Source organism: Xylaria bambusicola (assembly GCF_022495145.1).
Source record: "Xylaria bambusicola strain CBS 139988 unplaced genomic scaffold F5B22scaffold_55, whole genome shotgun sequence".
NCBI classification, from domain to species: domain Eukaryota; kingdom Fungi; phylum Ascomycota; class Sordariomycetes; order Xylariales; family Xylariaceae; genus Xylaria; species Xylaria bambusicola.
This window is the reverse complement of record NW_025953608.1, coordinates 1-15,380: the sequence shown is the minus strand read 5'-3', so window position 1 is coordinate 15,380 and position 15,380 is coordinate 1. Positions and strand designations below refer to the sequence as shown.

At 44.7% G+C, this 15,380-nt stretch overlaps 5 protein-coding genes and 1 non-coding gene across 6 annotated transcripts; 3 read left to right on the top strand and 3 right to left on the bottom strand.

The window, feature by feature from the left end:
• Nucleotides 1-656: 656 nt before the first annotated feature.
• Nucleotides 657-3,782, bottom strand: F5B22DRAFT_441210 (rab-GTPase-TBC domain-containing protein). Its single transcript, XM_047971862.1, has 4 exons — nt 3,613-3,782; nt 3,183-3,498; nt 914-3,123; nt 657-855 (listed from the first exon to the last, which is right to left on the bottom strand). The coding sequence occupies exons 1-4, from the start codon at nt 3,685-3,687 to the stop codon at nt 793-795; spliced, it is 2,664 nt and encodes an 887-aa protein (XP_047826810.1). The 5' UTR covers nt 3,688-3,782; the 3' UTR covers nt 657-792.
• Nucleotides 3,783-4,963: 1,181 nt separating this feature from the next.
• Nucleotides 4,964-5,065, bottom strand: F5B22DRAFT_t167. Its single transcript has one exon. It is a non-coding gene; the product is annotated as a tRNA-Met (tRNA).
• A 941-nt stretch (nt 5,066-6,006) lies between these two features.
• F5B22DRAFT_441200 (uncharacterized protein) lies at nt 6,007-7,545 on the top strand. Its single transcript, XM_047971861.1, has 2 exons — nt 6,007-6,904; nt 7,051-7,545. The coding sequence occupies exons 1-2, from the start codon at nt 6,253-6,255 to the stop codon at nt 7,383-7,385; spliced, it is 987 nt and encodes a 328-aa protein (XP_047826809.1). The 5' UTR covers nt 6,007-6,252; the 3' UTR covers nt 7,386-7,545.
• A 1,101-nt stretch (nt 7,546-8,646) lies between these two features.
• F5B22DRAFT_650533 (glycoside hydrolase family 5 protein) lies at nt 8,647-10,094 on the top strand (the record flags this gene model as incomplete). The annotated part of the gene is made up of 4 exons (XM_047979330.1): nt 8,647-9,012; nt 9,069-9,229; nt 9,390-9,778; nt 9,838-10,094. 4 exons carry the CDS (start codon nt 8,647-8,649, stop codon nt 10,092-10,094), a joined length of 1,173 nt encoding a protein of 390 aa, XP_047826808.1.
• A 321-nt stretch (nt 10,095-10,415) lies between these two features.
• Nucleotides 10,416-11,340, bottom strand: F5B22DRAFT_650532 (3-oxo-5-alpha-steroid 4-dehydrogenase; the record flags this gene model as incomplete). Its single annotated transcript, XM_047979329.1, has 2 exons — nt 10,416-11,192; nt 11,260-11,340. 2 exons carry the CDS (start codon nt 11,338-11,340, stop codon nt 10,416-10,418), a joined length of 858 nt encoding a protein of 285 aa, XP_047826807.1.
• Nucleotides 11,341-11,884: 544 nt separating this feature from the next.
• On the top strand, nt 11,885-13,981 carry F5B22DRAFT_441090 (uncharacterized protein). The gene is made up of 8 exons (XM_047971860.1): nt 11,885-11,935; nt 12,002-12,005; nt 12,081-12,109; nt 12,186-12,290; nt 12,354-12,716; nt 12,779-13,201; nt 13,269-13,499; nt 13,575-13,981. The coding sequence occupies exons 1-8, from the start codon at nt 11,911-11,913 to the stop codon at nt 13,712-13,714; spliced, it is 1,320 nt and encodes a 439-aa protein (XP_047826806.1). The 5' UTR covers nt 11,885-11,910; the 3' UTR covers nt 13,715-13,981.
• The last annotated feature ends 1,399 nt before the right edge of the window (nt 13,982-15,380 follow it).

Sequence of the window (15,380 nt, the reverse complement as noted above, 5' to 3'; positions counted from 1 at the left end):
TATATGCCAACACATTCGTTCATCTGGCTTTTCTTGTTATCTTGCCTCAGAAGCCAATGCTCAAATATCTTGACAATCTTAAGACAAACATACATATAAATATTCTCGACAGTCTCGGGCAAAATTGGGTGTTTATTGCATGATGCTGAAATACTTCTATCATCAATGAACTTCGGACAAACTCATCATGTATTCATAATATGAGTAGCCTATACATTCATCCATACTCATATATCTTCTACTTAGTTTCCTCTTCATCATGATTCTCTCGTTTTCTCACTAATCGGGTCAAAGTATGTGAGGTACTGTCTCGCAGCCTTTCTTTTCTAGTATCTCCTCCCTCTTCTCCCTTTTGAACACAAAAATATGCGTATTGATATCGAAGCCACCAAAGACATGGCCCATACTCAAACAGGTACCTATCCGATGCTTTCGCCCCTTCGCCGGCATCAAACGCCGAGTATGCGTGGGAATAAAAAAAAAAAGCAGAATCCATGCCGCTGCGTCCTGATGCATGCATACAGTAAATTACCAATACGTGACAAAAAAGTCGTTACGGTAACAAAAAAAAATAAAATAAAAACACATTATTTCGCCCACATCCAATTGCTGGACTTTGTTTAGCCTGGCTCTCTTTCGCTATTCCGATTCATCTCTCGAACACTCGTGCCTGGAACGCTCATCTTCGGCCTAGTTCAGTTTTATCGATGGCTAGACTGGATCCGTCTGATGCTTTCACGGGCGATTAACATATGTCAATCATTGACGCTTTGATTTAAAACTTGCAAGTTCTCAAGCAAACTGGCGTTTGACGTCTTGCCATTTTCTGCTGAGTGCTTCATGTTGGGCATTGGCCTGTGAAAGGGTTAGTATGGATCAGGAAGAGACATGAACTATCCGACTTTTAGCGTACCTCTGCGTATAACATCTTGGTCTGAACAAGTTGTTCCTCCAGCTCTGAAAGTTCTTTCTCGAGTCTACTATTCTCCTCATGGACTTTCTGATTCCGCTTCATGAGGTCGTCTCGCTCTAATTGCCAAGCCTGCTCAATCTCCTCAGGCTGTTTTTCAATTACAACTCGGAGCTCCTTGACTTGACCAACCAGGCTTTCATTTTTGTCTTTGAGTTCTTCATTCTCGACCTTAGTATGAATGAGATCATTCGCCATATCCGCTTGCTCGCGGTCGCTGACCTCAATCCGTTCTTCTAATTTTCGGACTTTAATGGCGAGGTTCACATTGGCGACCCTAAGTTGCTCCAACTCTTGCTCTCGTTCCTTTTCGAGCCGTGTTTTTTCCTCCCATTCCGCACCGTAAGCTTTAAGAAGCTCCGGCGTAAGCTTGATTTCGCAAGCATCGCGTACTAGTTGATCAGCTCGATATACCTCCTTCTCAATATTAGACGAGCTACTACCAAAGAACCCGTTCTCGAGGATACTCCCAGCACTTGGTGATTGATCAATATAAACATCGAACAGTTTATCCTTTAGAAAAGTAGTCAACTGTGACATATCCGACATGCCCAGCAGCGTCGAGGAGTTCTTCTGCATTAAGACTACGCCAAATCGAATGATGGCGGATAGACCTTCTGAAAGGATGAGATCATATATCCTTAGAACTAGTTGAAGGGGAAATCTGTATGCAAACAAGGTAAGGAACCACTGTGTGGCATAGAGGTGGGGAGAGATTCCTCGGCGGTGCAAATGGCAATAAAGAGCAGGTTCCACGTCCTCTAGTATGCGCTCAAACTGATATAAGTGCATGTGAAGCCCCGGCATATCTTGGATGAAAAGGTCTCGCAGTTTATACTGGTTCATGAGGCGTACTAGAAGGCAAAACGCTTCTTCCTCGGGCATGTTAAAAAGGAGTGGCATAATGAGGAAGTTCATGCCTTGAGCATATCCAACGCCTTCATCATAAAGCGCATAAGCCTTGCATACGCCAAAAAGTCCATCTTGTAGACCAGCAGCGGCAGCATATTTCGAATAGCTTGTTCTAGCGCCAAGGTCTCTCCGAATGATCTTCTCGAGCTTCTGCAGTGCCGCCGCATCCTCCTTCTCCTTCTTCTTCTTTTCTGAAGCAGCCAGAGCCTGGGCTTTCAGGGCAGCTTCTGATGGTTCTGGAGGTGTTCCCGGTAGTCGTTTTCCGCTCACCCCAGACTGTTCAGACTTTGTGGAAGACGCAGATGAGGCTGCGGGTTCTTTCTCCGTACCCAAGTTACTACCACTAGTAATACTTGCAGCTGTACTATTGCTGTTTCTGTTTTTATCTTTCTCTGTTCCTCTGGATGCCAGTTCTTTGTAGACCATCTCCAAGTCTTCGTTTTTGCTTTGAGCCAGGACTTGCCAGACAACACCACGGATGGCACTAGGAATCCCTGATGCAATCGCCCTGTTCAACTCCTCTGGGCTTGTCCGAGCAACGGCAGCGGGCCCTTCATAGACAACTGATTGCCAAAGATCCCAGTCAACGGGAGTGTCAGCTATAGCGGATGGGCCAGCCGAAACGCCCGATACAGTGCCTGGAGCCAGGTTGGTATCTGCGGGCGGTAGTGGTGATGTGGGCCCTTGAGCATTTGCCCCTTCGCCTTCTATGCCCGGGCTCATGATAGCGGTGTTCGATCGCGGAATCAAGTTCGCGACAACACTTTGGGGTTGCTCGTCATCGCCTGGTTGCAAGGAGATGCCGGCCTCTTCCCGCAAACGCACCATTTTGAACCTGTCCCTTAAGCTGTTTCTTGATGGACGAGCGCCGCCAATCACATCTGTTGATTCATGTTCCTCTTCTAGTTTGCTCAACATCATTTCCGGGTTGCTGGTCAGTGTGGCTATTGAGCTCCCTGTATTTCGCCTAGGAGTGCCTGTGCTAGCTAAGGTTGGTGGTATCACAGTTTCTTTGTGACCAGAATTTCGAGAAAGCCAAGAGAAAGGACTCGTGATTTTTCGTGTAGGAGGGGGCGGCGGCGGTGGTACAGCTGTTTCCGAGGTGGGCGCAACAGGACTCAATTTCGGCGGAGACTCGCCATTTGAGGGTGACCACGGCATGGCAGGAAGAGACGCTGCTATGTTACTAAGAGAAAGTTTCTTTTTGGGCTGTTTTTCTACTTCTGGCACAGTTTGTTCCTCTGCATCCAAGGTTAGTAAATGCATTTCATACACGTGGAGCGCTTCATTTATGGCAAACCTTTGGGCTGCTCAATCGAAGGGCCAAGCGAAGGGCCATCGTCAAGATCTACATTGTCTAAAGAAACATTTGAAAGCCGTTTTGAGGTTCTTGCAGAGTTCGTAGCAACGGTGCCACTTAGGTCATCCGTATTCTCAACCGCGCCGTCTACTGCCGTGTGGCCATTTGGTTTTTCTATGTCCACAGCAGGGCTTTCTAGTGCATCAGGAACACCTTCGGCATCGACGCTGGCGGAAGGTGGAGATTTTGGCTGGCTGATTTTTCGATTTGTGAGGGACCGGACAGACCCTGTATCAATAGCGTCTTCGAAGGTATCCTAGAAGAGATATGGGATCAGTTCCAAGAAGTCCGAAGTGTTGCATATAGCATACAACGTAGCATAAGCTAGAGTGACATTGGGGGGCTGGGTATCAATTCTTGGTGTACGTACTGTCTCCTTGTCCGAAGGTGTCGGTGAATCGAGTCGGGGTACCTTTTCGGCAACAGGCTCCTCAACAGTCGACATGTTGCCAGCCGGTGAAGAAGCTGGACACAGAGCGAAAGGGGTGAGAGTGGCAGTTAATTCGAGATGGGTGACACAAGAGGCCTCGGACAATTTTGTATAGTATTCAAGATGCCCTTGCCATCCGCAGCAAGCTCCCAGCAATAGGGTTAGATGGTTCGGCGTTAGGGAAGGTTGATGTAAAGGTGCAGGCAATGCAACGTCGAACGAGTCCAGGGGATCGCCAACGGCAACTTGTCGACCGGGTGAGCGGCTTGAGGAAAGGCGGAACGGAAAAGAGGAGCGAGAAGGAGCTGGAACAAACAGAGCACAAGAGAAAGCCAACGTCGGCGGTACAGTCGGGCTTGTATCACGGCGGCTGGTTAAGAGAAGCGAGCATGAAGACGTTAGATTGAGGTGGTCTCACGACGTTTATTCCCTTTCTCGCCGTCCGTTGTTCGTCTCCATGCCTCGACAGGGCGCTGGGAAGTACCTGCTGGTATGGTATCTACCTGCCTAATCAGCTGCCTCCTTACACTAACTTACAGTGGATTGTAGGTACCTACTTACGGTAAGATGAGTGGCTTGCCGTTGGTGGTTAGTTGGTGGTTACCTGCGGTAATCCACACCGGACCCCTGCGCCGGGGCGGCGCCCATCTGCACCATGTGCCTGCATTTGACGCCGTAGCGCGATCTACAGCAGTCGGTATTACTGGCTTACTGGTCAGAACTGCACTAGGTACTTGCCTCTCCCGTACCTTTGGTCTCGGCATTAGATAGGCTGAGCTACCTAAGTGTTCATTTGTACAAGATGCAATTTATACTCTACATAAGTACCTAACTAGTTAGATTTTTCTTTTCTCCTTAATGCCTATCTGTACTTATGGAGCATTAAGTATTAACTGCATTGCTGAAAAGATATCCACTGGTAGGTAACCAGATAGAGAAATATCTACACTGTTAAACTTAGTAAGTACCTAAGTACGTGGCTATCTTCTGTGTACCTGTGTAGATTACGTGGTAACAAGGTGCTTACCGGAGCATGTATGTGATGTCACGCAATAGCAAGCAAGCGACACTGTGGAGTGCGTACTCAAGTATCTGTTAAGTATGTACATAGTCTGCACAGCCGTGAGAAACACAGGATGAGATGAGCCGTAGCTAAAGCAGCTTCAGGCAAAGCATCTTGTGAGGTAGTCATTACCCATGTTCGATGACTACCTATGTACCTATTATCGGGATAGTAAAAAGAGAAGAAACCTCTCATGTGCTGAAGAAAAATAGAAAATATAATTTACTATGTCCTCGGTGAGGCTCGAACTCACGACCTTTGGATAGCCCGATCTGGGATCGGATCATACGAATATGAGACCAACGCTCTAGCCAACTGAGCCACGAAGACTTGGGAGTTTTCTTTGATGATTTGTGGACATTGCGACAATGAAAATAGCTTAAGAAGAACTGTACTCCATGTATGTATCTCTTGTTTATTATGGGATGCGTGTGTGTGTGTGTGTGTGTGTGTGTGTGTGTATGCATGGCGGGCCATACCCATGTAGGATATGGAAGTCTACCTTACTATAAAGATAAATGTAGCTCTTGAAGACTCTTTTGTTTTGTTTCTACCCTGATGGCAGGTACGGTGGGAGTGGCTATATTACCCCTTACAGTGGATTCCTTCAGTGATTAGAACTTCTATTCTACAACATCAATAATAACCCCTTGGCAATCCCTACACTTATCAACCCTTACAATAATACTAAGGCATGAAAATTCCATCTCGTGCCTTGTTAGTGATCAGTTCCTACTATTAAAATGCCGAACAGATATGCGGCCGCACCCTCCGCCTAAAAAAAAACGAAAAGTCAAAATGTGATGCATTGCTACAAGAATCCCATGAACCAGCTAAGATTGAGAGAGAATAGGCTCAAGTCCTGTTTCCGCTGGCACGTGTCGACCACCCTCCTGTTCCAAGCCTCTGCCACGATGCCAAGAGAACCGTTGCAGCTCGAACGAATACTAAAAGCTGGAGCCTACAAAAAGTTTAAGTTGAAATCGAGATATAAGCACCAAGGTGAAGATTTGATGGTCTCTTGAAAGATGACGCCCTAGGCTTAAGTATGGCTAGCGGATGTCTACCGAGTCATGCCCGACTCTCTGTTTTCCCAGCTGTGACGGCCACGGAGACCACCCGAGATAACGACGTCTATTCACTTCTAGCCTGAACTCTAATTAAATCCATCATCCCATTGTTATTGCTGCGCCTCTGGATGCTAGCGGTCATGGATAAACTTTCAAGAGGTCATCGCCCCTAACTCTTGTATATAGGAGGGGAGAAAACACACATCATGAACTCGCTATTGATCTTGATGCCGGGATTTTGCCTCGCCATATACCAACATCAACACATTAAAGGGAATTCGTGCAATATTAGTTGCAAACGAGAGGTACATCAGCATCTCGAAAGCCTCGTCATTTTAGTGATACTTGTTACTAGCATTTGCGAACGGCAACGACTTATAGGCGGCACCTTTCGAACTTCTACTCACCCTTTACGAAGTCCATCCCGCGCGGTATCAACATCGACTCATGAATCGTGGCGCAAACGGCGAATCGGGGCCGGTTCTGGATCCGATACCGTTCCCATTGGCAATGGGCCTCTCTGCCCTTATCGCCATTGCCGTGTATAACAGCGTCGAACTATTCATATTCATCTTCCGCACGTTCAGTCGTCGTCGAGGGCTGTATTTCTGGAGTGCGGTATGCGCGACTACGGGGATCTTGCTCATCCCAATACTTTGCCTACTGCGGTTCTTCGCGCTCGCCAACCCCGGCACCATGGCATCACTCATCAGTGTTTCGTGGATGTGCATGGTCACGGGGCAATCTCTTATGTTATATTCGCGTTTACACCTCGTGCTATGTGACCCGCGCAAACTGCGCTGGCTGCTATGCATGATCATTGGCGTGTTTGTATTCATCGAAATCCCAGTTGGCACTCTATTTGCGGTTAACAATTTCTTCTTCACTGGGGCTAGGGTGGCTACTGCGTACGACGTGATGGAGAAACTACAGTTATCGGTATTCACTGTACAGGAATGCCTGTTGTCTGGGCTTTATCTGTACGAGTGGGCAGGCGTGCGGAAGGAACTGGAGATAACCAAGGGCCCCAGAGTCCGTAGACTGTTCCATGAACTCATAGGGCTATTCATCTTGGTTCTTGCGTTGGATTTATCCCTTGGTAAGTTAACTACAACTCTTTTATCTACTACTCATATGAGCTGAAATCTGAGATTTATCATCTATGTGGACAACTCGCGTTTTCTTCACCCTAGCGCCGAGTACTACCTATCAATAACTGTGATGCTAACACTCGGACAATTATAGTCGGTCTCCAGTTCTCAAACCAGTTTAAAATTCAGATCACCTATAAGCCTGTGGTATACAGCATCAAGCTCAAGGTGGAAATTTACGTCCTCAACACCCTTGTGGCCCTGCTTAACTCCAACTACAATTGCCAACAGGGACTCCCATTTCGGGACCAAACGATACCACTCCATACGAGAGCCGAAGATGACCCATGGCCGCCTCAAAACATTCATTCAGTAAATGCGGCGGGTGAAATGGCCAGGCAGAGAAGTGAAAACAGCACTATGTGCGGCTCTCTTTCATCTACAGGTAGCAGAATTGCAAAAGTGCCGAGAATCATGTTGGGTGCGTGACTTGATGGGACTCTAGTTGGGTTATCGAGATCACTATGTATATAAGATACACCACAGTTCAGGCACGCAAAAGCAAATCAAATTCTCTTTTACTACCAGATATGTGCATAACATGACCTGGCGATGCCTGAAAAGGGCCCCCAACATCAAAGTAAACAACGAGCTCTGACCTATGTCCGCATGATGACGTGGGTACATCTACACTCAACACACCTCAAGTTTTAGAAGGCTATACCTGCCAAGGTAGATCTACCCGTCTCAACGTGGCTGTATGAGTTCGACCCAAGAAGCCCATATCTGAAACCTGCCAAGGCTATCCATGTACACCTTTATCGAGCCCGACAATCAGGGCTACTCGCACCTCATGATCTGGATAGGCCCACTAGCAACAGGGTGTATCCTTAACATCACTTCCAATACCACTCATATTAGAGGATTTAGAGGAGCGTCTAAGAAAATGACATTAGATCATACACTATGCTCCACACCCGCAAGAAGTTATAAACATTCGTGAGGGTGTGAGGTAGGCCGATGAGTGTGTTGCCAAGACTGAGATCGGCCTGGCTTCATACCCCGCATAGTGGAGTGCAGATCATGCCTTGACGGCAGCTTTATCGCCAGCATAAATGTACTGTGACTTGTCGTGAGAGATAATATCTATATACTAGGGTTAAAGATGGTGGTAGTTATAACGATTATATTCACTCCCTAATCTGAATACACGCTATTGTAGGTCTATCCACGGATACTATATGTACCGAGTAGGTTAACTAAGTAGGTAGTTATTGGAGACTACATTTTTCAGCTCGTCTAATGTTGATAGGTCCCTAGTTATAATTGCGGCTCTCATCTTATCTCCTGTTAGTACCTATACTGACGACAGGCTTTGATGTGAGTGATATTATAACCAGCTCCGGTTCGTCACCCCAATTACTATTTCACGATGGCCCTTATATCTTCGACTCGAGGGAGCTATTCGTGGAACAATTGATCTGGAACCCACTTCCCTATTTCGGCCTCAATTTAACCCTCCGTCCTCCCATTATTGGTTAGCTACATCAAGCCACCAGCATGATCGCGTATGCAGGAACACGGACTGGCGACCTCCTTTGAGAGCGTGGTTGACGACATCATACATGCCGCCTAGAGATTTACGAAATCTGCCAAAGTATTTAATGATGAGGATAGCCTCTTCTTCGACGCTCATGAGAGCGCTTCACGCTTCATACGTCCGCAACGTCTCATAGAACCTTAGGATAAGATGCAGTCCTTCATCCTCAGCACAGTATTCGCTGGTCTCGCGGCTGCTGCTGCCGGCCCGTACGCACAATGCGGTGGTAATAGCTGGGCGGGAGATACTGAATGCCAGTCCGGGTACACTTGCATGGTATCAAACGAGTGGTACTCTCAGTGCTTACCTGGCACTGCTGCTACCACTACTGCGGCCACGACTACGAAGACAGCGATACCAAGCTCTACTACCTCTACCGCAGCGCCTACCTCAACGGGTGCCGCCGGAGCGCTCAAGTGGCTTGGTATCAACTTGTCGGTGGCCGAATTCGGAACCGGTATCTACCCTGGAACTTGGGGCACAGAATTCTATTTCCCTTCGGAAGACGCTATAGCAGTAAGAATCAGAAAGACTCTCGCTCTATACAAGTCAATTCTTACTAGTTATTATAGACTCTTATGGCTGATGGCTACAACCTGTTCCGCGTGGCTTTCTCCATGGAGCGTCTCGTTCCTGACAAGCTGGCCAACGATGTCTCTGCCAACTACCTTAAGAACTTGACTGCTACCATCGACTACATTACGGACAAGGGCGCTTACGCCATTCTAGACCCGTATGTTTCTGAATTTATTCACTTTGCTCGATGTTGACGGCGGGGGAGATCGATGTTGCCAGAGCCTCTTTTCACAGGCTCTAGTGGCATTGACACACCTTAGCCCATACAATAATCAAGGAACTCACAACTGGTAACATTTACTCACTTTACCTTTCAGACACAACTTCGGGCGCTACTACGGTAACATCATTACCGACACAGATGGTTTCGGTATCTTCTGGACCAAGCTAGCGACAGCATTCGCCTCCAACGAGAAGGTCATCTTTGACACCAACAATGAGTACCATGATATGGACCAGACACTCGTCTTCGAACTCAACCAGGTCGCCATTGACGCCATCCGCGGCGCCGGCGCGACCTCGCAGTACATCCTCGCTGAAGGCAACGGCTGGTCGGGCGCACACGTCTGGAACACGACGAACGACAACCTCTCCGGCCTGACGGACTCCGCCGACAAGCTCATCTACGAGATGCACCAATACCTCGACTCGGACAACTCGGGCACGTCCGACATGTGCGTATCCGCCACCATCGGCGTAGACCGCCGTAAGTTTACGATCTCGAAGTTCCAATAATCGAATCAGTACTGACTCTGAACATCACAGTCATCGGGGCCACTGAATGGCTCCGCGAGAATGGCAAGATCGGTATCCTGGGCGAGTTCGCCGGCGGCGCCAACGCCCAGTGCAAGAGCGCCGTCACGGGCTTGCTCGACCACTTAATGGAGAACAGCGACGTTTGGCAAGGCGCCTTGTGGTGGGCTGCCGGACCATGGTGGGGTGACTATATTTACAGCTTCGAGCCTCCGAGCGGCACCGGCTACACCTACTACAACGATTTGCTCAAGACTTACGCCCCTTAGGTCGCTTTGGAACGGCAGGGTATACTGTATCTGATAGAAGGCTGTATACCTCCCTGTTTTTCTTCGTTAACCTTCTAAGTATATATATATAAGGAATACATGGAGAAATATACTTCTGTGACCATATGGTGGCGTATCGAAGTGATAGGATTTTAATAGGATGTTTCATAGGATTGTGTATTAAACTATTCTGGGAATGTCTTAAACGGCCACAAGACAGCGACTTGTTGTCTGTGGCGACAAAAACTGGCCCTTGTTATGCATTTACGTGGCGTGTACCTAGATCCGAAAGTAGCGGGTGACTAGTGTACAGGAGCGAGCCTAGTAAACTCCGGGAATAATGACATATTTCCCCTTGATTTTGTCCTCGCCGAACTTCTCTTTATACCATTTGCCACCGGCAACAGCGCGAGGAAGCATGGCAAAGAACTCGTTTAGCAAGAAGCACCGTGCGGGGGTAAAAGCGAGGCCACCAGCGATCCAATAGCCCGTCCATTCAACCCACTCCATGAAATAGTGTGGGAAGAGCATGTACTTGAAAAGGCCGTTCTGGGGAACTTCGTAGTGCTTGTCAACGGTCTTTCCCTGCTCCCTTAGCTTCTCCTGGCGCCTCATCTCACTGCGTCGGATCTCACGGAGCTCCTCGTCGGAGAAATAGTTGCCGGTCAACCCAACATAAAAGACAACGAGACCAAGAGCAAATTGAGCGACGGAGAAGCCTTGAGCCTCCCACTGCGCTTGAGTAGTAGGGCCGTAAGCGGCCAACCAGCAGCCGATGGCGGTACCATTGACGACTTGGAAGACGATGGCATTTGACCAGATGTTGAAGTGAATCGGGGACATGGACGGCTGCAGGAAAGGGAAGAAGACGGCGCGATAGATGTAATGCATGACGAATAGTGAAGCGAGCACCTTGTTCTGCCACGGCAGGTCGGTGATACCGTGCTGGGCGGGCAAGGTGGTCATGATGTAGAGGAGAGTGATGAAGCCGGGTATCTCCATAGTGAACCACGCGATGCGGCCGGGGAGGTTGAGTTTGCTATCAACGGATGTCTTACCCATGCCGTACCACGAAGTGAGCCACTGTGTGGAAGCCATCTATGAACGGAGTCAACAGATCTTGTACGAGTATTGCCGGTTTAGCGACAGCATATGAGAATCTTACAATTGGGTAAAACTGCCACCACCACATCAGGGTCTCCCAGTTCTCGCGACTCGCGGGGAGCCATCCTTCCACGATTGCCATGGTTAAAGGGATTTGGCGACACCTGGTAGGGGTTTGCTGATGCCGAAGTTTGCTGTGGGAGGGGCACAGTGGTGAGATCAAGAAGATAGGTAGAAGCTAAGTTCGGGTATTACCCGCGATACTGCACCCCGGAATTGTTTTGTTGGTACCTTTCTGGGACGAAGCTTCGCTTGGAAATTCTGGGGGCGGGGGACCAGCTTACTGTTACCTACTGTACTTATCAGGTACCTACCAGGGGCTGGAGCTATCGATAACGAGCTAAACCTGGATGGATACTGATGTCATTGATGATAGATATTATATGAAGATCCCAAATATACAATTCCACCAGTCTTTCCTGATTATGAACCACATAGTTACGTGGCGAGAGTTGTGAGGTCTCAATATCGTGTCACTAAAAGGATGTAGGTAGTACAACTTGAACCGATTCGTGCATGACTCGAACTTGAGCGGCTTGTCTCAAGTAATCACGTGACATTTCAAAGTCGTACAGGATAGCTGCCCTAGGTAGGTGCAGTGATTCAGATACGAGGAGTGCTGTCCTGATATTGTACCCATCTGCCTTAGGATATGCCACGAAAGTATAGAAATGCAGGTGAGCTAGAAGAATATGTGCTGCAAATATGAATTGATATTCTTTAACCATCTTGAATATATTCAGCCTGGTAAGCAGAGGATGGGACAAGAAAGACCACCCCTGATGAACAGATTGAGGACACCTTCTAATCCCCTATCACCAGCAATACCTGCCGACAGCGCAAACTGAAGTGTAAGGCATTTAGATAACTCCCCTACTGAATATATTGTCTACTGAGAGCTTACGTTTCTCTTCACTTCTCGTATAGGTGATGAGACCTTCCCTGTTTGCCAACGATGCTCGAAAGCTCAGCGCTATTGCGATCGCTCAGGGAGACCATCCGGGCACTTAAGCTCCAGCGACCTAGATACCAGTTAGTAAAAGCCTCATGATCGAAGTGCACCTAGTCCTTGTTAACGCATACCTACGTGCGCAGACAAAAGCTCGTCACCGGATGACTCTCCCCGTAAACTTCTGCAGTCATCCGAATTGGCAAGCTACTTCCGCGGCTACATTAACAATGTCGCACCGTGGTACGATCTTAGTGACTCAAGTTGCTCATTCTCTAATGAAGTTCCTCTAATTGCTTTGGATGAATGCCTCCTGTTCTACGCAGTAATCGCTTTGTCTGCTATGTATGTGAGTCAGACTACGGCGCCATCAGCGCGGACTATAGCCGAGATGTATCACACGAAGTGCATACGACGTCTCATCGATCTTGGTCCGGAGGACGTGTTGATTGGGAAAGGCGTGGCTCTTGCTGCTACCTGTCTTTTGAGGTCGTATGAAATCCTGTTTGGTGAGTAGAATCACTTCGATCAAGTTGGTGTAGATTGCTGACCGACATGCTTGTTGTTGTAGAAAAACATGATCCTAACAGGCATTTGAAGGGTGCCTTTTCTCTGGCATCTCAACTTCGAGATTTCGTTGGTCACCCCTTTGGAGATCTTCTTCACTCTGGCTTCTGGAATTATTTGCGTGAGGATATCACCTTCAGTTTATTCGGAAACTGTCCCTTGAAGATGGGCCTGGACCATACACTTAGACTTCACAATGTGTCGTCTGACCAGGACCGACTAAACACTGTAACGCTCGTTCTTGGACGTATAATCAATGCCATGATTGGATCTTCGGCCGAAGAGGCGAGTAATCGCTGGGAATTAATGCTATCGTACATCAAAGACTGGCTGTCGGACTTACCACCACATTTTCAGCCCTTCTCACGAGCATCAATCCCTTCATTATCCAGACTTCCGACAGTACATATGCTAAAAGCATGCCATGGTAAACCATCCTGCTTGAAACTTTAATCTTTTGAGCTCGCATGAGGTCGGCATCTAACATTGATTAGCCGCATCGCGACACTATTGCTTAGTCTCAATTGCAGTGCTTGCAATACATGCACAAACAGCATCGCGAGTCGACGATTTAGCGTCTCTCGCCTCAAGAACAGGTCTCATCACGACCACTGTTACAGAAAAAGAAGATCTGCTTGAGCAGATTGGCCTCGAAGTTTGTGGTATCGCATTTACATCTAATGAGCCCTCTGTTCTGGTAAATGCCTTTGGTCCTATATCTTATTGTAAGTCCTGAGTGCTACTTTGCTTTTTCATTGCCTATTAGTGTTACTCTATGCTGACGGGCACTGAACGCTTAGGCGCAAAACATATACGGGAAGAGGCGCCCCAGCAAGAGTTAATCAGACACCTTGTAGCTTCTAAGAAAAGTACAGGTTGGCCCGTCCAACAGATTATCCCCAAATTGCAGCAGTGCTGGAAGACTAGCTTCTTGACATGAGGAGCCCCGCGTTCTGTCTCCACCTTCACCTGAATATAGAGGCCCCGACCACGTATACATGATTGAGGTTCTAGAATTGTGACGGAGCGGCGCAGCGCTTTCGCCAGTGGCGCAGTGCGCCCCTGACGAGGGTGCACTGCGCCCCGGCAGAAGCGCACCTATAAGGGCGCTTCTGGCAGGGGCGCTACGCTCCGAGGATTAGCCGGAACGCCTATATAGTTAGAATTTTCTACGCACTTTATTACAGAATTAATAATAAAATAACGCTTTTAACTTAACTTTAAAAATATTGCCTAAAAATATTAATTTAATTTTATTAATTATAAATATCTATAAAAGTTATAAGCCTAATTTATTTATAAATTAAGTTTTTAACTAGGATTAATACTTTTTTATTATTAATTATATAAAATATACTTTTTTCTTTTACCTTTTAATTACTTAATATTTATAAATGTACCTTATAAACGTATAATATTTAAATTAAACTTAATAGAATTTATTATCCTAAACGATACTATATTATATTTAACTAAGGATTAGGTTAATTAGTTTACCTATTTTTAAGCATATATAAAGGTATATAGCATTTAAAGGATAGTAAACCTAAATCTTTTATAAACGTTTAAAAAAATCGATACCTTTTTAAACCCTTAAACGCTTTTAACTCCTATAAAGGAATTTATAAAGGAAAATATTATAATTTAAAAAAAAGTAACTTATATTAAAGCTATAATTAAATAAGGGTTAAAGTATAATAATTTTAATAAATTAATATTAATTTTAAATAAAAATATTAATAATAAAAAATTAAAGGAATAATATAATAACGTTATAATAATATAATTATTAAAAATAATTTAATAAAATACTTTTATAATTAAATATAATATACTTTTTAATTAAATTAACCGTATAATTAATAAAAACCGCTTTAAAATTGCTTATATAATAATTATTAATAATAATAAATTATAAATCCAAAACTTTATTAAAGCATTTTAAAATACTATTACTTTATTAAAGTTTAACATTTTAATAATAATTTAATAGGATTATTACGCTATATTTAAAAGGGTAAATGCTAAAAGCATTAATATAATAAAATAATATTAAAAATGGAACCTAATATATTAATATATTAAAGTAAAAGATATTTTAAATATTAAAGGAATCTTAATAATAAAAAACTTTTTAAAAGTACTTTTATAATATATAACACTTTTATAAATAAATATATAATTAATAAAAGTTATTAAAAATAAAATGTTAAAAAAATTAATTATAATATTAAATAATTTTAATAAAATATTTAAGGGCTTTATTAATAAAAATAATATATAAAAATATAAAGGTATAATAATCTTTATAACGTTTAATATAACCTTTTTAAATAATAATTTAAATAATAATACCTTTTAAAAGTTTTTAAAAGTATACGGAAAAAAGAAGGAATATTTATATTTATATATATTAAACTTTAAAAAAATATATTTATAAAAATTATAAAAATATAAAAGATTATAATTTATAATTATTAAAAAAAATAACCTATATTTAATAAAATTATTAAATAAATAAATTATTAAAGATATTAAAATATATTATAAATATATTTATTAAAATAATTTATATAAAATTATTTTTATTAATAAATAAAAGGTTA